This window comes from Lemur catta, chromosome 1 (assembly GCF_020740605.2).
Source record: "Lemur catta isolate mLemCat1 chromosome 1, mLemCat1.pri, whole genome shotgun sequence".
In the NCBI taxonomy this organism is placed as follows: Eukaryota; Metazoa; Chordata; class Mammalia; order Primates; family Lemuridae; genus Lemur; species Lemur catta.
Window position 1 is genome coordinate 34,040,132 of NC_059128.1, and position 21,266 is coordinate 34,061,397.

The 21,266-nt window shown below is 37.1% G+C and overlaps 1 protein-coding gene and 2 non-coding genes across 8 annotated transcripts in view; 2 read left to right on the forward strand and 1 right to left on the reverse strand.

The window, feature by feature from the left end:
* Nucleotides 1-21,266, reverse strand: part of SYNE2 (spectrin repeat containing nuclear envelope protein 2) — a 297,352-nt gene that overhangs the window by 162,654 nt on the left and 113,432 nt on the right. For all 6 annotated transcript variants that reach the window (XM_045565891.1, XM_045565887.1, XM_045565883.1 and 3 more), the window contains 10 exons: nt 20,357-20,504; nt 19,076-19,686; nt 15,985-16,164; nt 13,910-14,060; nt 5,984-6,142; nt 5,197-5,358; nt 3,290-3,391; nt 2,242-2,442; nt 1,732-1,903; nt 1,051-1,163 (listed from right to left, as the gene is read on the reverse strand). In XM_045565891.1, the coding sequence (XP_045421847.1) occupies nt 1,051-1,163; nt 1,732-1,903; nt 2,242-2,442; nt 3,290-3,391; nt 5,197-5,358; nt 5,984-6,142; nt 13,910-14,060; nt 15,985-16,164; nt 19,076-19,686; nt 20,357-20,504 (1,999 nt within the window). The remainder of the gene's footprint in view (nt 1-1,050; nt 1,164-1,731; nt 1,904-2,241; nt 2,443-3,289; nt 3,392-5,196; nt 5,359-5,983; nt 6,143-13,909; nt 14,061-15,984; nt 16,165-19,075; nt 19,687-20,356; nt 20,505-21,266) is intronic.
* On the forward strand, nt 6,917-7,023 carry LOC123631134. Its single transcript, XR_006733007.1, has one exon. It is a non-coding gene; the product is annotated as a U6 spliceosomal RNA (small nuclear RNA).
* Nucleotides 7,503-7,634, forward strand: LOC123630882. Its single transcript, XR_006732822.1, has one exon. It is a non-coding gene; the product is annotated as a small nucleolar RNA SNORA51 (small nucleolar RNA).

Sequence of the window (21,266 nt, forward strand, 5' to 3'; positions counted from 1 at the left end):
CAGATGTGCCGCCTTCTTAACATTCTGTACAAAAGAAGGGCCGGGGAGATGTAGCTACTTCCAATGACAGGTGATTTACAGTAGTTCTAGAATGTGTGTGTACGTTTGCATTGACTTCTGACTTCCTGGCAATTACATCAAACAAAATACTGTACTGCTACTACGAAGGTCAGTAGGGACAAGACCAGGAAACCTGCCTTTTCCTATGCTGGCTCTGCTCAACTCTCCTAAATACTTCCTCCTTTCTAATGCAAGTATTCTTGCTCCTTTCAATATGTAAAACTGAACAGACTATTCTCTATTTAACTTTGTCCCAATCAGAATTATGTATCAGTGTTTGCGTTTCAAGGTTTGAGTGTCACAATTGCTGAGGCCCATGCAATGGACAAAATTAAAGGCAAACAAACAAAAAAGATGAGATTTCAAATTTTAAAAAGAGAAGAAAGGTGATTCTGTCAGTAAAAGAATGGTACCATCAAAGCAAGGAATTAAACAGAGAACACTTAGTGCCATCGATAAGCTTAAGAACTTGACGTATCATCAACACATTAAAGTGTTAGATAATCTACCCTAAAGTGATCAAGATTTAAGGGTGCCATAGACATTTTAAATGACCCCGTGCACACAGTCTTTTGTTTCAAGCTATCCTCCGATAAGCAGTGTATTAAAGTTCAACTGTAATTTTTAAAAGAAATATAACCGGGAAAAGATGTATAAAAGGTCAAGAGACCTTTTTCAAGGGGATTTTAAAGTCCAAATCAGGTAAAGTCTTTATTTTTTATCAAATATAGTTTTAGCACAACTGAATTCTCCAGGGCACACTAAATTAAACAGCACCTTAGAACGAGTGTGAAAGTAGAAATGTGGAAGCCACTTTCATACTTAACCAGTAAACAGAGTTCCAAAATATATGGGAAAAAGCCAGATCATTTAGGAATATCATGTCTTGGTAATTAGTAATTACTATCTTATCTACTTAAATACAGTTCTATGCCTCCAATATTTTAGTTTGGATAAATTTTAATTAAAATGTACACATATATATCTTACAGAAAGTTTCTGTAGCTTCTGTTCCACACTCTTTTTTGTCTCTGATGATTCAAAACATTCTTTAAGATTCATTTTTATGTTGCTGAACCAGTCATTAAAGTTCTTGCATTGATCTGTAGGGGAAAAAAAAAAAAGCTCTATTCATTCAAGGAAGACTACATATTCCTTGTTCACATGAGAGATTTTGGAACTTGCTTTCCAAGCCATGAGTACAAGTCATTGTGTAAAGTGGTAATAAACTCTGAAACCCAATTCTGAGGGCTAACACAGCCTAGAAAGTAACTGTGGTGTATCTTCTACACCAAACCTCCTTTGCAAGCATACAGGGCACCCAAAGACACCTGCCAGGGCAGCCTGAATACAGATACGTCCCCAGGCTCACTGACCAGGTTTGACCAGGGAACAAGTCAAACACTAGGACGTTGGTGAGTTAGTTTCATAAAGAAATAAAGACTTTGAGCCTGAAAGAAATAGATGTTATTTATGTCAGGCATAGATGAGTGTTCCCCACTGCCCACCTCTGCCCCCCACCCCCAAAAGAGATTTATCTGGATATTATTTCTTTAAATATAGTCTGTATACACCATCTTCCAGGCAGGCTTAAATTACTCTTTGTGTCCACAGCACTATATTCATTCTTCAAGTATCCCAGAAACAAAGTAAGAGAAACATTGCACTCACCACTCAGTAACTTAGAAAAATGATCTTGCAAAACACTTTTTTTGGTATTAAATAAATCACTGACACTTTCATATTGCTTTTTCAATTCAGAGAGTTCAGGAGTCAGACAACCTATTTGATTCTCAAGTAATGTCATACTGTGCTTTTGCTGTAGAATTTGCTGTTGTATCTCCTAAATATATAAGCAAATAACCACCATTAAGTCTTAAAACAGGCTCAATTTACACCAAGTATATTAGATCTCAATTATTTTGCAAAAATCTAGTTGATTTTCTCAAGTGGATTTGCTTTCTCTTTGCCAGTAAATGTATAATACAATGCAATTTAATATCAAATAATTATTGTCCACAAAGCAATTCAAAGGTGAAAATGCTAAAGAAACCCACGCTGTTTTTCTGAGTTTTTTTTTCTTTCTTTTTTCTCTATTTGTATTAACCTCAAGAGGTCAAGACCATTGAAAATAATTGTGAAAATAAATCTGAACCACAAAGACAAGCAGCTGGGTAGCACCTCTAGTTTAGTGAAGATCTCCAAGCTGTCGGAAGGAGACAGGGCTTTTAAGAGGGATTCAGTCATCCCAATTTGGGTCTTGGCTTGGTCAAGATCCTCCCTTAGCTCGGCGGTGCTGCCACTGAGTGCAGAGCAGTTGGGTTCTCCTGTTAAACACTTTTTTACTTGTTCCATCTTGTTCAAAATAGAGGACTCCATGACCTGAAATCATGAAACATATGAAGTACTGTAATGGGCCTTATTTAACAAGGTTTAAGACAACTGACTTGCTAGAGAATGAGTTGAGATTGCTTCATTTCAATGTGAAATAAATTCTTCTCATTGTTCTACATCACCGACATACCAATTCTAATGTTGCTTTTAAAGGAATAAAGAGTAACACGGGAAAAAAAAAAAAAACTGAAATTGACATTCTTTTTTCTAAGAGACTAATTTGAATCCTTCCCCCTAAATTTCATCTAGCATACCAACTGAGCTGCTATCTCATGACACTCATCAGGTTAAACATATAGAAAAACATATAGATGAAGATTAAAACCTATAGAAAAAATTAAATAGCCAGCATCTATTGAGTATGTGTTATGTACAAAGCATCGTGGTAAGCGATTCATGTACAAACTACAGGCTTAGGAAGGTTAAGTAAATTGTCCAAGATCACGAAGCTGGTAGGCAGTACAGCCAGAACCTCACCTAGTCTGGATTCCAGAGCTCATGTTCAACCACTATGTGCTTTGATCTAAATAAAACTGAAACAAATCTCTCACACCAACAGAAAATCATACTTGGAGCAATCTCTCTATTTCTCCATCTAGCAATTTAAAAAACCTAGCCTCACTTGAACCATATTCTTCTAATATGTTAAAAGTGGAAAAAATATATTTAGCTACACCAACTATTAAAATTTGGTTAGACTTAACATAGAGATTGAATAAATAATGATCCTAATTTTATTTTAGGCTTTACGACTTAGAATGCATGGTTTATGAACATTATTTTAGAGGCTATAGAGAATCTTTAATTGGGACTTTTAAATAAAAAATTCCCTTACCTGCAACTCAAGAGGTATTTCACTACTTTGAAGCAGAAACTGTATTTCAGCCAGTCTTCCAGAAAATTCTGAAGTTTTTTGTTCATGGACTTGTAACTCTTCCTAAAACACATAATTTTAAATAATAACAGCTTTGTATTTCTTACCTTATTTTATGATAATCATAATTACTATTATTGATATATAAAAACGGAGAAAGCCCTTCAATTTCCCCTAATCCCTTGTTTCTTGACAGAGTCCTGGAAGTTACAAACTTAAGTGGATTTGGGGTTTGGGCAAATGCTATAACTGAGTGTCTTTCTAGCTAAGACAATACAGACAAGGCCCGTGCCACAAAAAAATGTATTAAACTTCATAGATATGTGCATATAAATTGCACGGGTGCACATGTGCACACACGCACACACATAGAACTTTGGCAGAAATTGGCCCACAGAATGGCAGTTTATAATCTTAACTGCACACTTTTAAACAACCTGTAATTCAAAACAAATTTAAAGGACTCTTAGAAATTATTCATTTTTACTTAGGAAATCATAGTTTTACTTCATATACCATATCCAGGAAACTGGAAATCTCCAAACATTTTACAAACTTTTCCCAAATATATAAAAATGAATACAAGAATTAAAAAATGAATAAAACGGCAAGAATTAGAGTCAAAATAAGATTTGAAGCATTAACATACATTTTATATTTTTTGAACCACATATAACTGCCAACAGTTGACTGTTTTCTCACCTAGCAAGACGGCAATTTTATATGATCCAAACTAATAATATGTAAACAAGTAAGCAATTAGAAAGAATTCTCCCTAGAGTTAAAAGAAAGACAACTTTGATCCTTTCCAAATGCCACAACTTGAGATTGGCCCTTTAAGAAAAAAATCTGCTGACTCCTGGGATCTAGATAACCACCAGGGAATAATTATGCATTTTGTTGGGGCTTCTGCTAGGAGTTCTTAACCTTTTTTATACTACCAACTCCTTTGGCAATCTGGTGAAGCCTATGGACTCTTTGCATAATAATACTTTAAAAATAAAACATACATACAAATTACCTAGAATTACAATGGAAACATTGGGATATAATTATCAAAGTATTAAAAACAATTTGTGATATATACATTACAAGTACGTTTCTCTATTAATACCCTCAATAACAAAATGTAGCAGTAGACTTACTATAAGGGTAATAACTGCAACAACTGAAAATGATCCAAAAACATTTAGGCTTTTTGTTTTGTTTTCTTGTGTTTTAGAGAGATGGTCTTGTTCTGTTGCCCAAGTGAAGTGCAGTGGTGTGAGCACAGCTTCTGCAGGCTTTAACTCCCAGGCTCAAGCAATCCTCCCACCTTAGCCTCCTGAGTAACTGGGGGGTTATCGGCGTACACCACCACGACTGGCTAATTTTTTTTTTTTTTAAGAGATGGGGTCTGGCTATGTTGCCAAGTTTGGTCTCAAACTCCTAGCCTCAAGCCATCCTCCTGCCTCAGCCTCCCAAAGTGCCAGGAGGGATCACATGCATTAGCAACCGCATCTGGTCCTGTGATTTTCTTGATAAAAGAGTCCCCCATATTGATCACACTTTATGTTTGTTGACTATATTCATAATTGAAATAAATGCTACATTTTAGTTAGACATTTATTTACATAAAAAGGCAATCTTTTCCCATCCAAGTTCATTTTATCTATGAACCCCTTGGGTGGCTGTGAACCCCAAACTAATAATACCTGCCAGCATCTTCCTGGATATCACAAAGGAAACACAGAATTCAGGTCCTTCTTAAAGGATAATAAAATAAAAGATTTCTTTGTGATTTTTCTACTTTGCTCCAAGAAAGCAAACTCAATATTAAAACGGCAACTATGTACAAAAAAGTATATATTTTATTTCTGTTAAATTACCTTCAGCTTTTCTCTGTCTTCTTCAGTCAGTTGATGTAATTCCATTTTTTGAAGGGCTTTTTCCATCCACTCATCAATGACATCTTTTAAGTTAAAAAGTTTGTCCCACAAAGCCAGTGCTCGACCAAGATTTTCATAGTAGTCTTCTGTCTTCTCATTTATCTACCATAATTTTAAAACATAAATAAAATATGTAGTAGTGAAAGCATGAAAATCATTGTTTTAAAATAAAATTTTAGTTTGCCATTACTGGCTAAGTAATTTGCTTTATTCCTTAATAAAAAATTTGCTTAAAATATGTAAAAAAATTATGTAGTTCTTTACCTTAAAGAAAAAAAACCTTAGCTGATTTGCTATAGTTTATACGCAATTCAAATCAATAGTCTTCCTAATTTCTATGCCACAATTTTTTCTTTAAAAAGGTGCTTTTAAAACCCCAGATAAAAATTTAACACAGTAAATTCTTAGTTTGTAACTGACAAAAAATATCATTACTACTCAACCAAAAATGTATTAAATATGCAGTTGAACATCAACATCCTGCATAAACGGGCAATACATTTACTAATTTATTTCAGGTAAGTTGAGTGTGTATTTTTACACCTGGAAGTAGTGCCTAACTCTGGGAAAAACTAATTCCTAAGCTATAAGCTTTATATTATTTGAATATTTTTACAATGAGTATTTTTTAATTTAGCAATGAGATAAAAATACTAAAGATACACACAAAAAAGATCAATTTAATTGTTATAAAATAGAATTTGCAGTCAATTAAATTATCACATACATCAAGCCATCTATCCACAATAATATTAGCCTCTTTCTCAAAAGGGGGCTCTTCAAAAGTTTTCATTTTATTTAGATGAAATTGTAGATTTTTGCAGATCTGGTTTATCTTGTCTACAACTTCTGAATGTTCATTAAATTCCTCTTTGACAATTTCAATCTGTAAAAAAGATATGAAAGTTTTTTTTATATACTACCATAGACAAACAGCTAAGAATGGCAACTCTATCATTGGCTATTCAGCTTTAAAAACAATATCACATGAAAAATAATTCCTTCTTACATCATTCGTCTTTAAAGCAGGCTTTTATCATCTCACTTTTTTCAATGAAAAGTTTTTAGAATCCTAACCACTGGTTCAATGATGATCCTACACTCAAATTTCCTTCCATTCTCCATGACAAAATATTTATAATGATCTAAAACCACATTTCTCATCCATGTGAAATAAAATTCTACCCCAAAAAAGCACCCCCATTTAACGGCATTAAAAAATCATACTTCTAATATTCCTCTAATAGAAATCGTCTTTTTAATGTCAAAGAACCTGAAGTGCTTATTTGAGTTAACAAAAAAAAAAGAATTCTAAAACATCTTTAATACGACTTCTTGTTTAATCTTTCATAATTCAAACACCATAATTTCTAACATGAAAGGTTAGATACTATTTTATCAAAAGGAAAATCTCCAAACACTTGGAAACTAAACAACATATTTCTAAATCTGGGTCACAGAAGAAGTCTCAGGGAAACTTTAAAATACATCAAATAGAATGACAATAAAGCACCAAAACTTGTGAAACACAGATGAAATATTAATAAGAGGGAAAGTTATGGCACTAAATGCATACATTAGAAATGAGGAAAAGTACCAAATTAATAATCTAAGCTACCACTTCAATAACCTAAGAAAACAACAAAATGAACCCAAAACAATGCTCACTTCAGCAGCACATATGCTAAAATTAGAATGACACAGAGAAGATTAGCATGGCCCCTCCACAAGAATGGCATGCAATTTCATGAAGCATTCCATATTTTTAAAAAATAAATAAATAAAATAAATCCAAAGCAAGCAAAAAGAAGGAAATAATAACAGAAATCAATTAAATTAAAAACAGAACATTAGAGATAATCAATAAAACAAAGAGCTAGTTCTTTGAAAAGTTCAGTAAAGTTGACAAACCTCTAGCAAGACTGACAAAGTAAAAAGAGACAAGAAAGCAATACCAGTTTTAGGAATTAAATAGGGATATCACTACAGATACTACAGACATCAAAAGGATAATAAGGGAATGCTCCAAATAACTCTACACACATAAACTTGAAAACTTAGAGGAAATGCACCAATACTTTGAAAAACACAAACTACTACAACTCATGCAATATTAAATATATAACATGAATAGCACTATTAATACTAAGGACATTGAATGAATTATATAAAAACTCCCCCAAAAGAAATCTACAAGTTCAGATGGTTTCACTAGAGAATTCTACCAAACATCTAAGTAGGAGGTAGGCAGCCTGGTGCTTACCACAAGCTGTGTTCTTGCACTGACTGTAAAGAAAGATGAAGCACAATAAACCTACTTCATATACACCCCAGCCCAGCCCTGTGCCTGGTCTGTATTGTGAGTGGCAGATACGGAGTTGAGGGAATAAGTAAATAAATAAAATGGAGTTAACACCAAATATACACAATCTCCTCTGAAAAACAGAAGAGAAAGAAACACTCTCAATTCATTTTATGAAAGTAGTTTTACTCTGATGCCAAAACCAGAGAAAGGGAGAAGCTGAAAACCAATATCCCTCATGAATGTATACACAAAAATCCTTAACAAAATATCAGCAAATAGAATTCAGCAATATATAAAAAGAATGATACACCATGACCAAGTAAGGTTTATTCCCGGAATGCAAGGCTGGTTCAACATCCAAAAAATCAATGCAATCCACCATTTTAACAGGCTCATGGAAAAGAAACCATACAATCATATCAGTTAATGCAGAAAAAACATGTATGTAAAATGGCACAGCCACTCTGAAAAACAGTCTGACAGTTTCTTTAAAAAATAAACATGCAATTAACATATACCCAGCATCCATACTACTGGGCATTATCCCTGAGAAATAAAGACTTATATCTACCAAAGCCCCTTCACCAATGTTTATAGCAGCTTTATTCATAATATTGAAAAATTGGAAAGAATCCAGACATCCTTCAGTGGGTGAATAGTTAAATTGTGGTATATCCACACCATGGAATAGTGCTCAGCAAAAAAAGGAACGAACTATCATTTCATACAAGAACCTGAATGATTTTCCAGAGAATAATGCTGAGTGAAAATGGCCAATCCCAAAAAGTTACATATCATGTGATTCCATTCTATGACATTTTGAAATGACAATTATAGAAATGGATACTATATTAGCCATTGTCAGGGATTAAGAAGGGGTGGGAGTAGGAGGGAAGTGGACAGGGCTAGAAAATAACAATAAGAGGGATCCTTGTGGTAATGGAAATGCTTTTTATCTTGACCGTATCGATGTCAATATCCTGATCGTGATATTCTATAGTTTTATAAGATTTTACCACTGTGGACACTCAGTAAAGGAATACATGGGATCTTTTTGTATTATTTCTTACAACTGCATGGGAATCTACAATTACCTCAAAATAAAAAGTTTAATTTAAGAAATTAAACTGATACATTGGCAGAGCTGAGATCCAAACCAAAGACATCTTTCTCCCGGTTCAGGACTCTGCATTGAAGCATAATAAATGCTTGTTCAGTTAAATGAAATATATAGATCTCCTCTTTTTTTTTTTTTTAAACCTGCAAAGAACTTTCTTGTTACACTGGTCCAAGTCACCACTGGGTGAAGAGAAGAGAAAGGGTAGGAGAGGGTACTTTTAGCATTGGCAGGAACTCTGGGTTTTGTTCTATAATGAATGGAAGAGGTAAAATAAAGGGAAAAAGGCCCACTCTGACATTTCCCAAACTTGAATCATTCCCTGACATTCCAGTCTTCTAACCTGACTTTTGCACTTCTGTCTTTCACTAAAGAAGAGCAGAAATTCGTCACCATATCCTAGATAAACATCCAGGTTTCTATGGTTTTGAAGAACAAAAGTTCTCAGTGGTATCATATTCCAGCCACTGGTGCAAAGCACCATAAAGATTCATACTACAGAATTGGCTGTTTCTGAAGACAGCACCTAAGTCATCGCAAAATTAACTGCAGGTTATGTTAGCAATCAGTACTAAAACTTCCTTTTCCTAGACAGTTCCAAAAAATCTGAGAAGAGAATTAAACATTAAACACTAATATACTAAAACTTCTGTATCTTCTATACAAAATAACCTATTATTTCAGCAAATATATAAAGTGACCATATACTAGACACCATGCTAGATATAGAATTCTCAATAAATTAAGAAATGCCTGGGCTGTTATACATTTCCTAAAGGTAATTACAGTTATTTTATTAATTTTGAAAATACCTTTTACAACCAAGCCTTTACAGTTGAGCAAGGAGTACAAAGCAAAGTAAACCTAGCCGCACTTTTTTTTCCTTCTTACAGAAGCAAATTGCTAATATAACTGTGCAAATTCAAAAATGTAAATTAGACTGTACTCATGAATAGGCAGGATTAGTGTACATGGAAAATTCAACACATGGATACATTTTTGTTTTCTGCTTCACGTTGCTTCCTTATTGTTCAACAGGTTAGAGGAGTTACGGTTCCTTGGGATCAGCATTTTGCATCCATCTTCTCTCCTCCACTCACCTACACTGAAGACCCAGCACACAATGACCAAGCCAACAATGGTAGAAGTATCATCATCACCATCACCATCACCATCATCATCATCATCAGTAACACTTCATTAGTAGCAGTGGTATTACCTAAAACCTCAAGCCCATACAGTAATCCTATTTGGAAATACAACCAATTTCTATGGCTTCAGAGATTTTGGCTTCTGGGGAAAATCATTTATTGGCCAGGAGGAGGTATAGGTAGATCAGTAAAGAAAAAGGAAATTAGTGAATCTGTAAAGTGTTACAATGAATATCTTTGTTATTAAATGTTTTCCACATGCAAGATTATATCCTTAGGATTAATTCCCAGAAGTTAAAATATCTGGTCAAATGCTAGAAAGATTTTCAAAGATCGTGAACAATAGCATCACAGTGTTTTCTAAAAGGGTAGTATGATATACTCTCTCACCAGCAATGGAATGCTCATTTTGTCAACTATCAAAAGCTGTGCTGATATGAAAGGTAGAAAAAGATATCATTCAAATAGTTGGGTTTCCTTTGCTTACTGATGAAATGGAACTATATCCCCCTTTTTGTACTAATAATTGTCAATTTACTTACTATATACAAATATACATTAGGATCATAATGTTTTTCTCACTAATTTCTATGAGTTTGATATATATTATTGCAAGCCTTATGCTATCACATTTATTGAAGATATTCTTTCCACTCTAGAGCATTAATCCAAGTAGTAAAAATTTCAAAATTTATAATAATTTCCATGTATGGGAGTATGTTTAAATAAATTATATTACTAAATATTATAAATATATAAATATGAATGCTATATATAGTAATAATTTATTAAAAGTCCACATTCTTTGATTTATCCATGCTTAAAATTACTGTTGAAATGAAAAGTCACAATGTTATTTATTAAGGAACCAAGAAGCTCTTGTTACAGTGGTTCTTTGTCATAAGTGGCAAGGAACTGGATAAGCTGTTATGTTTTGTTCAAAACAAAGATAATTAGAAGGTTGGCAAATATAAAATGCCAGTTTCTATATTTGTAAGTTAAATCTATATTCATTCCATATTCTGTAATCATAAAGCTGGCTTTCTATCTAAATCTATCTAAAAATAAATATATATCTAAAATAAAAATAAAGGAACTCTTTTGTAATATTTAGAGGATTGGTTTAACAGTTATCCTGCAAGAACTGTAGATTTACAACCTTGAGAGAATATATATTTGTTATGAGAAATTATATTAAAAATTTACATGTAGTTAATTATTTGAGGAAAATCTGAAAAAAATTCTGATATTTTATGTGTTCTACAATTAATGGCATGATGCAATTGTCATCAACTATTTTTTCATGTTATTTATATGTCAGAAATTGAGATGTGTCTTATAATTGGTATAATCTAAGATTTAATGCAATGTGGTATATTTGCCATTAGAGCTTATCTCTGCTCACCAGCTCTTTGAAGAAAAATCATGCCTATAACATCACAGATCTTGCTATAATTAGTTACCCAAAATAGAGCATTTATTTCCTAAGTTAAGAATGTTTTTGAAAGCATTTCTCCCTTTCATAAAGTCTATGGATTAATAATTAAGAATCTCTAATAGAATATTTTAAAATATTGCCCAAATTATTTTCTATTCATATATATACAAACATATAGAAAATGCTTATAAAGTTAAAGGAACAATCCAGAACTCAAAACTGTATACACACACATACACAACACATACATATACTAAGCAGTTATCGTTATAAGACACCTAGTGGAAAGGGGTTTTAGTTTTTATTTTATATTCTTCTATTAATTCATAATAAAAACATCATCTACACTTCAAGTTTAACATGGTGGATCGAGTATACACATTTGTCTCTATTCTCTCCCCAAATGCTACTTTAATGGCAGAAAAGAAAAAAATGGAACAAACCCACAAGTACAAAGAGAAGAGAGGACAAGAATGCTCTCAGGTGAGAGATGGGAAGTTGGGGAGCCGGAGAGCTGAAGAATGAGTGGTATCATAATTGACTTAACCAGAGAAAGCTGAAACCCTAGCCTGGGAGGAGATGGGGTAGAGGGAAGGGTGAAGGGGAGAAGCCAATAAGAAGTAAGTCCATTCGTGTCACAGAATCTAGAAAAAGGCTAGAAATTACCTCGAGCTACCTGTGAAGGCAGACATTCAGAATCAGCCACCAACAGGAAGATTGGATGACATTTTTTAAGGGAAACACATTTAGACTCAGGTCCTCCTCCTGGTTAGATGACCTCCCTCTGTACCCTGGTAGAAAACCAGAGGTTGACTTTCTGGAGAGGCTCTGGGCTTGGGGCCACTGAGCACAGCCGAGGACAGAGGTGAGGTCCTGTTATGATGGCCATAGAGGAGCTAATGATGGCAGAATGGTCAAGATAGGCCCTAGATTCCCATTAGAGAGACTCACCCAGGAGAGGGGCTGCCTGCCTGTAGGTTATGGGGGCAGGTTTTATTACTCAGATAAATAACTTATCCAGAAAGTAGTTGCCAGTTATGGGGTTATACAGTTACGAGGTAGTGGGAAGAGCTGTAGATGGGGCACACACAGTATGGGGCATCGTAGCTAATGCGCATTAAGATGTTGATTAAGTCCCAGGCACTGCACCTAGGTACCTCTGCTAGGTACTTTACAGATGCTACCTCACTGACTCAGGAAAGGGATGCTTACTGCTTGTAACAGATGCCACTTAAGGGGGCTACGGCAGGGCTCCAGGGCAGATTTGCATAAACAAAGCAAAGCTGCAAGTCAAGAGGGACTAGATATCTGGTCAGTATACAAGGCAGGGTCTCAGGATGTATTGAAGGGAGAGACCTTGATCCTGAAACAAGAGTACGAGGTGGATGGTTTGTATCAGGGGCACAGCAGAAGGGTGGCTATGTGAACTGGGACACAAGCCCCAGGGTATCTTGCAAGGCTGAACATGCTGGATTCTCTGAGAACCAAGGAAACCAGAGCTCCTTAAATCTACAAGAATGAGGACAGAATCCTCCCAGATCCCCAAACCAGACAAACCCAAAAGCTGCCTCCGCTGGATGGAACCAGACAGGTTGCACCTGAGCAACTCCGACTGACTCTGAACTCTGCTCATGGACTTGGTGGATTCAATGAAGTCCAATAGTAAATCAGTTTCATAGTCACATATGGTACAACTGGCAACCAAACGGAACTCTTTCTGATTGATCTAAGAAACTGAGTCTGAGAAGTTGGGTCCCAGACAAGGGCTATTCCTCACACTCTGGGTGTCACTAGAGCTTCAGGGTTAGTAGTTCTAGATAAAGACTAAATTATAACAATCTGATCTATTTAAACTTCCAATGACGTTGCTCTCAGCAACTGGGAAGTTTAATAAAATTGCTTTCCAACATCCAGGTATATCAAGCAGACTACATTTCACAGACACTTTTGATACCCTGAAAGCACTTTAGCTTAGTACTCATAACATCAACAGAAAAAGCAACTTCCTGGTGTAGTCATATAGTGTAGTGTAGTATATTCTTTCCCAGCTATTCCATTCATCTGCATCTCTGGTTGATAACTACATAAAACCATAGAAAATAATGACACCTAGTGTCCAAAAATGTCATTCTGCTTAGAATATGAAACAGAGATTAGTGAGCTATGAACACAGACAGAGCAAGGGGAGATAAGCAAGTACATCTCTATAGAAAACAAGAAATAAAACATCATTTTTCCTTTGTCCACTAACAACAGAGAGGATTTTCTTACTAATTTCATCCTCTCAAGTCTACAATGAAGACATAGGTTCTTTTTAGATAGAAGCCCCATGCAAAGGCTGTTCAACCTCACAGAGGTAGCAGCAGGGGCAACTCCAGGCTCCTGCAGAACCACAGCCCCAGTAGCAAAACCCAAAAAATTACTTCCTGTTCACCAGTTCAAAAAAGAAAAAAAAAAAAAAAAAAAAGTGAACCAGCAGCAACCTGGGGACTAGTTCGTCCCAAGCCTGGGAGATAAATTTAATAAATTCTTAGATACCTGATAAAATAGAGTCACTGGTAACTTCTTTCAAAATATTCTTTACTGTCGGGCTCATAAATGAGGTCACTGTGCCGAAATTGTTTTTTGGGACCTGGACTCACCTCTGCTATCCTTTTCTTCAGGTTGTCCTTTCCCATGTATGAAGCCTGCAGGGAGATGACATTCTCTTCTTTCTGAATCAAAGTTGTCAAGATACTTTTAAAATTCTGATATTGTTTTAAGAGCTCCAAAACTCTTCCACATTGTTCTAGACTATGAAGAGAAAAAATATAAAACAGTTAAATGTCTACAAATAACAAAACCATTCTTTCTCTTTGTAAGTATTTAACATTAATGACTGATAAAAAATTTCCTCTTCACATGGTTTATAATATTGTTTTACCAATTTAACCTAAGAATCATGGTGCATATATTTATCTGACAGAGGGTACAATTGCTGGGTTAGTACTGGCACCAGATCAGTGTTAAAATGTCACCCAGTGTAAGCTCTGGAAAGAAACACAGGACTCATAACCCTAAGGAATCAGTATCTCAATTTCACCATTAACCAAAAGACATCTTAGAAAATGGTTCCTCCCTAGGATTATTCTAGGAGACTATTTCCATATTAATTCAGTAAGTCACAGGTTGTTTATGAGGACGTCTTCTCTACTCATTCCAGATTTAACCCTTTTGAAAAAGTAAAGCAGTACAGATAATGTGGCAGTTAGGATGCCTGGGCTCTAATATAGCTGGGCACTCATTCATTAGTCTTGTGACTTTGGATGAGTTACTTTGGCCTTGTTGGATCGCAATTCTTTCTTCAGTAAAACCAGAGGGCTGACTAGATCAAATGCCACACACAGGCTTTATCTTGACTTCTGTACCCTCAGGTTCCAGTAGGAAACAGGGGGTGTACTGAGATGGAATCCTGAAGAAAGGATGCTGAAAGGGCCTCTGATGGTCTGCAGAGTTAAGGGAAACTGCCAGGGGCTGAGGCCCCCGGGGACTAGCTACAGCAAGTAGGTACCACTTGCTGCAACAGGAAAGGGAGGACAGTCCCCCGAGCCACACAGAAGGACACATCAGGAGCTGCCCGAACAACACACTGAAACAAAGGGGACCCTGGCCTCTCTCTCTTCTTGCCCTCTCATCTCCTCCTGGTACCCCCCACTTCCTAGCCCAACTGGAATCCCCGGCCTGGGAGCTGCAGTCGGTGGGAATCAGCCTCCCCCCAGGCCCCAACCTGCGTAGACAGTAAGGAGAGAAAGCAAGGATGGAGAACACCCAGCCAAACTGACAACCGGAAATGCAAGCAATCACACAAAGAGCCAAATCCCTCAGAGTAAGAAATAATGTCACATTTAAAAAAGTAAGAATTGCCAACTGGGACTGATAGGTCACGGTCTTCACAGTGCAGAAAACTTTGGAGATGAGCATGGACTCTGCAGGAAAGGTGGCGGTTACGGATAGGCAGCCACTGAAAAGCAGGAGGGCGCGGTAGAGTAACGCTGTCCACCCCCAGAGACGCCCATGTGCTAATTCCTGGACCCTGTGAAAGTTGCCTTACCTGCTACCTCCCAAGGCAAAAAGAACGTAGCAGAGGTGATTAAATTAAAGATCTTAAAATAGAGATTACCCAGGGAGGGCCCAGTGTAATCATGAGGGTCCTTCTAGGAAGGAGGCAGGAGAAGGTGTCAAAGAGGGAGATGTGACGGCAGAACCGAGGTCAGAGAGAGGTGTAAAGACGCCAGCTGCTGGCTGTAAAGATGCAGGAATGGCAGGAATATAACAGGAGGCCTCTAGAAGACGGAAAAGTCAAGGAACTGGGTCTCTCCTAGAGTCTTCAGAAGGAACACAACTTGATTTTAGGGCTTCCAGCCTCCAAAAGTATAAGGTAATAAATTTGTTTTCTTTTTAAGCCACTAAGCTTGTGGTAATTTGTCATGGCAGCAATAGGAAACTAATTCAGGTGGGATGACAATTAGCATAACCATACTATAGAGTGTACTTGTTATCCCTCGTAGAGAACCTCTTAGGTGCATTCTGGCTATAATCTACGATTCTAGGTCTTGTCCCAGGACTCGCCCTGGGAGCTCCAGTGTGAAACCCTTACGTGTTTTCAACATAAAAATGTCAAAACTTAACTGTGCTATAGACACTTTCTCAGATTCAGGAGGGATATTTTTTTCCTTACCATTCGGTCACCAAAGCTTTTGTATTCTCCCACAGGAGGACGGTACTGTGGCACTGTTGACTCAAGGTTTTTTCTCTGCCATCTTTGAATTGTGGAAGAGAATTGGCCATTTCTTGTAAATGTTTCTTCTCTTCTTCATATTCATCCAGATCCTTATCCAGTTGGATTAGTGATTTTTTCCTTGATTGTGAATGAGAAAAGTTTGATAGCCAACAGTTAACCAGTTTGAGTCAACACAACTATGGGTAATTTGGGGAGCCAACGAACTTTAATTCATCCCCCTGAGGTTCATGCCAAAATTACACATTTCTATTATGGAGATCAAGAGGCTCTTTGCATTTCCAGAATACTAATTTGGTGTTTTAAATAAATATAACAAACATACAAAACCACGAGCAGTAATGCTTTTCTGTGATGAGCACACTTGTAAAAGGTGTGTTATGCATACGAGACGAAAGTGAGAGAGAAAAAGATGTGTGTGCAGGTGCGTGGGGAAGCGAGCAGGAGGTGGGGGGAGGAGAGGGAGGGCTGATCTGCACGCAGGGTTCCTGAGGAAGGGTAGGGCAGCCACGGAGAAAGGAAAAGGCCAGGGTAATCCTGAACTTCTCCCTGTGTACAAAGCTCTCCCATATCAAAAAAGAGCCATTTAACTAAGGGTAGACCAATCCTGGTGGGATTAACTCCACCCGTCTAGGTCTAAATCGCTAAATTGCTCACTGCCTCTGCTTCCCTCCTCCACTTTTCTCTCCACTCTCCTAAGGCTTGCACTCCCTACTGCTCCACCAAAACTGCTCAGCAAGACCTCCAATAGCTTCCACGTGGCAAATCCTTGTTCCATTCTCAATTTTCACCCCGTGTCACTAGTCAGTGGCATGTGACACAGCTGATCACTTCCTCCTTGTTGAAATGCCTTCTTCACGCGGCCCCAGGACTCTCGTGATTTCCCCCCTACTACCCTGGCTGCTCCTCTTCAGTGTCTGGCTGGTTCCTCCTCATCTCCCTGACCTCTCGGTATGGAAAGCCCAGAGACGTACGCATTGGACCTCTTCTCTTGCCTGTCTGAACTCACTCCCTCAGCAGTCTCATCCAGTCTCATGGCTTGAAACACCGTTCCAAAATGAGGAAAACTCACAACAGTTTACCTCCAGCCCAGCCCTCCCTGACTCCTGATGCCATCTATTTTTAAGTCTTCTTATATCACCACTTGAGGGTCAAATAAATATTTCGATCCTATCTTTTCTAAAACTGAGCACACCTGATGGATCTTTCATTCAGTACCCGACAAACTCCAGTCTTTCTCATTTCAGTTAATGGTCACTCCATTCTTCTCACTGCTCAGATCAAACCTCGGAGGTATTTTTGACTCCAATCTTCCATTTATACCTCATGTCTATGTGTCAACCAATCTTCTGGACTCTGTCTTCAATACATACACAAAAATGTAACACTTCTTTCCACTCCCCACCCCCACCCCCCGTCCACACCACCATCTCCCTCCCCTTGATCACTGCAATAGGTCAAACCAGACTTCCTGTGTCTCCTGACTCCTACAGTCCATTCTCAACACATCAGCCAGAGAGAAGCGGTCATGATGAAAACCACATCACTTCCCTCTGCTCAGAACCCTCCAATGACTTCCCATGTCACTCAAAGGACAAGCCAAAGTCACCACATGTCCCACAAGGCCCTGCATGAGCTAAGCCACATCCCGTCCGTTCTATTTCTGACGCCACCCCCTCTCTCTTCCTGCTGTACCTTCTCTTCAAACACACCGACCCTGGTATCTACTGCTCCCTCAGCCCAGGCGGCTCCTCCTCCAGCTAGTCACGTGGCTTGCTCCTTCTCATCTGATGCCGAGGTCACCTTCTCAGTAAGGCCTCCCTGATAGCCCTATTGAATTACAACCCCCTCCTCCTTCCTCACTTATTTTTTCTTCATAATGTTATCACCACCAGACGTGCTAAATATCCTGCTCCTCCCACTAGATAATAAGCTCTACTAGGGGCAAGAAATTCTGTCTATTTTGTTAACTGCTGTATCCCCAATACCTAAAACAGTGCCTGGCACACAATACATATTTTTTCTATTAGTAACTACATTAATAATCAAAGTAATTTATTATTTATAAACATATGGTTTTTAATTTACATGTAAATATGTCTTTATTATTTATGGATCTATAAAATCTTTAAAATCTATTAAAGCAATAACTAAATTAATAATTAGTTAAATAACTAAATTAATAATTAGTTCAACACCTCATTAAGAACTAACTGGGAGCTCCAGGAATGAGAGTCTCATTGGGAATGAGGGCATGGGGAAATTTCAGAGGGAAGGGTACACTTAGCTATACCGAGGGGCTTGGCCAGCTAAAGACCCCTCAAGAGACTGCTGAGCCTAAGGAATGAGAAGGGGGCAGAGGAGGAGACAGAAAGTGGAAAAGACTTAGCAAGAGGAGAGGAGTTCCACAGAAGTGACTCTTGCTAACATTTTAGCTTTCAGGCCATACTGGAATCAAAATAGCAGTAGGCATACAGAAGGTCACTGATCTCAGTCTACCCCAATTCTTCTCGGTCTCTAGAATCAACACTGACCTTAGCTACCTCTTAAATTCAGTCCTTTGTCCTCCCACTCAGACACCACCCTAAATCGGTGCTAGAAGGAGAGGGGGAGACCAAATAACTAAGGAAGAAGCAGGGACAAGATCTGCCACCCCTGGTTTCTCAAATATCAAGTGTGGAGTTTGCCAGTCTTCCGGCCTTAACAGAACTCCATAGTAAACACAGAAGTACAGGGGATTTTAAAGTAGTTCATGTACAGTACTTTATGCACATCTGACTTCACCACTCCTTTGCCCATGAGAAGACACACTTTAAAGAGAAAAAAAAATTAACCAACATTTTGTAAAGGCCCAATACAAACAAAAAGGAAGCTTGCTTGAAAAGTCTACAGAAAAGCACACTGAACACTACTGGATAGAGTGGGATGGAATAGAAGTAGACAGACCTAGGAAGGATTTGTTTCACCTAATAGGTATTTGAACATACAGAAAGTGTCACCTAGGATGGAAATGGACAGGAACAATACCTACCGATGTTTCACAGCTGGAACAGTAGGATCCTTAAGACCAATTTTACTGATTTGATTCTGTACATCTTGAATATTTTTAAGGAGTTCATTATTTTTGAAAATACAAGCCTCTAGTAACTTGTTTTCCTCAGTGAGCTCCTCCTGTACACTAAAGCCATGTGTCTCAAATAACTGTATTGACACAGCATCAAAAAGTTTTTCACAGGAGGTGTCTTCACCCCATTCAGCATCTTTCAAGTTCATATCAAGCTTTTTCAAACGTTCATCCAAATGTCTGGCATTGTCTTTCATCAGATGAATTTCTTCCTCTTTATTTGTTACTGTCAAAGTATTTTCTGATGTCGCCTGTGGATCTGAGGCCGAATGGCCTGTAACAAGCTCAACAGGGAGTTTAGACATTCTGAGAGATGCCAAAAAATCTTCCAGAGCTTTGAGGGCATCTCCAATTGTCTGCACCTTGTGGTTCATTTCTTCCAGTTGTGTTTTGCATTTCACTATAATATTCTGCATTGCATGTAGGTCCAATGGGTGTAATTTCTTTAATACAAAGTTGCCAGACTCTTCTAAATTGTTACATATTTCAATCTGCTTTGCTATGGAATCTTCGATATTCTAAAATAAAAGTAAAAAGAGCTAAAAAGACTCAGGCAGAAAAAAGCGTGTACACCGGGAACTAACTCCAAATTACCTGACTAGATCTGATCTAGTAAAATGCTTCTGAATGTAACCAAAGCTGTCAGTTTCAACATAAGGAAACATTTTAATTACAAATGTTCAGATGGGCCTGTTGTTTCACTATCTGAGACCCTTCCTGATGTTTCAATCCCCAAAAGAAAACAAGTATATAAATCTATTGCTTCAAAGCAAATAATCAGAAAGTGAACAGCTGAGGAATCTATTTTATAATCTGAAAAATAAAATAAATATCTTGGATTTCAAGATGAGATTTGGAATAAGAAAATTATATAATATGCCAGTTTAAGCATACAACTCTAGTATGATATTTAGGAATTCAGTCACTTAAGAAGGTATTCATGAATAAGGCTTCATTTTGAATTCAAAGAAAATATGCCATTATTTACTCCAGGGTAGCTACCTCCAAATTAGTAAAGGAATTAAAGAGCTGAGAAATAAATAACAAGTCTAAATTATTGAAGATTTTTTTTTGTCATGGCTTATATTCAAAATCTATACTATGATGAATAATTAATGACTCATAAATATCTATAAATCTCTGAAGGATGGATTATTCTGTAAACATAATGTGAGAATATATATTTACCCTCAGGTTTTGATAAATGCCATCAGCATCAATGAGGTAAAATTCCTGGATGGTCATTTCCTGCAGGGGCAGGTCCAAGCCACGTAGGAGGAGCAATTCTTTCTCCACAGGTAACACAATCTGTAGTGCTGTCTCTAAAGACTCCATTCTGGGTAAAAAAATAAACCAGACATGAAGGGAAAATACAGCAGAATTGTATCCTACAAAACATAGTAACACCATTATTTAACCAAGAAATATAATTCTTCAATAAAAACAGGTATAATACTAAGTACAGATCACTATTAGTGATTTCTCCCTTCACTCTCAAAAGCGTCTCAATATCCAAGCAGTCTTAATAGTTTAACAGATATCACACTGAATGGAAAATTGTGAAACACATCAAACGTTTGGAAAAAGCAAAGGCTTTCCCTTTCTTTGAAATAAAAATACTGATTGCAATCTAACTTCACTTTGATGACTAAGAAACCACATAATTATTTTATTATAATTATGGGATAATTTGTTATTTGGAAATACAATGAAGTTCAAAGAACAGGCTCTACTGGTAATAAATTGAGATGTGTGCATATGGATAGGTGATATATTGACTCTGTGTCTCAGTTTCTTCCTACATAAAATGGGAACATGTCCTGGATATATATCGCCAATGTATATGGGGTAATGACAGTGCTCTCGTTTCAGAAATGAAGAAACCAATGCCCAGAAAGGCTATGTGACCTGGCCAAAGTCATGTCCAAGAGGAGTCAGTGGGAAGAGTGTGTTTCTTCAATGGCCTTAGGAACCTGTCAGACCTTAAGGTCCCTTTAAGTCTCTAGTTACTAGTATGGCCTGGTTGTATTATTTAACCTGAGTATCATTTTCCTTCTCACTAAAATGGCAATCATAATGGTAACCTCTCTTATGGTTG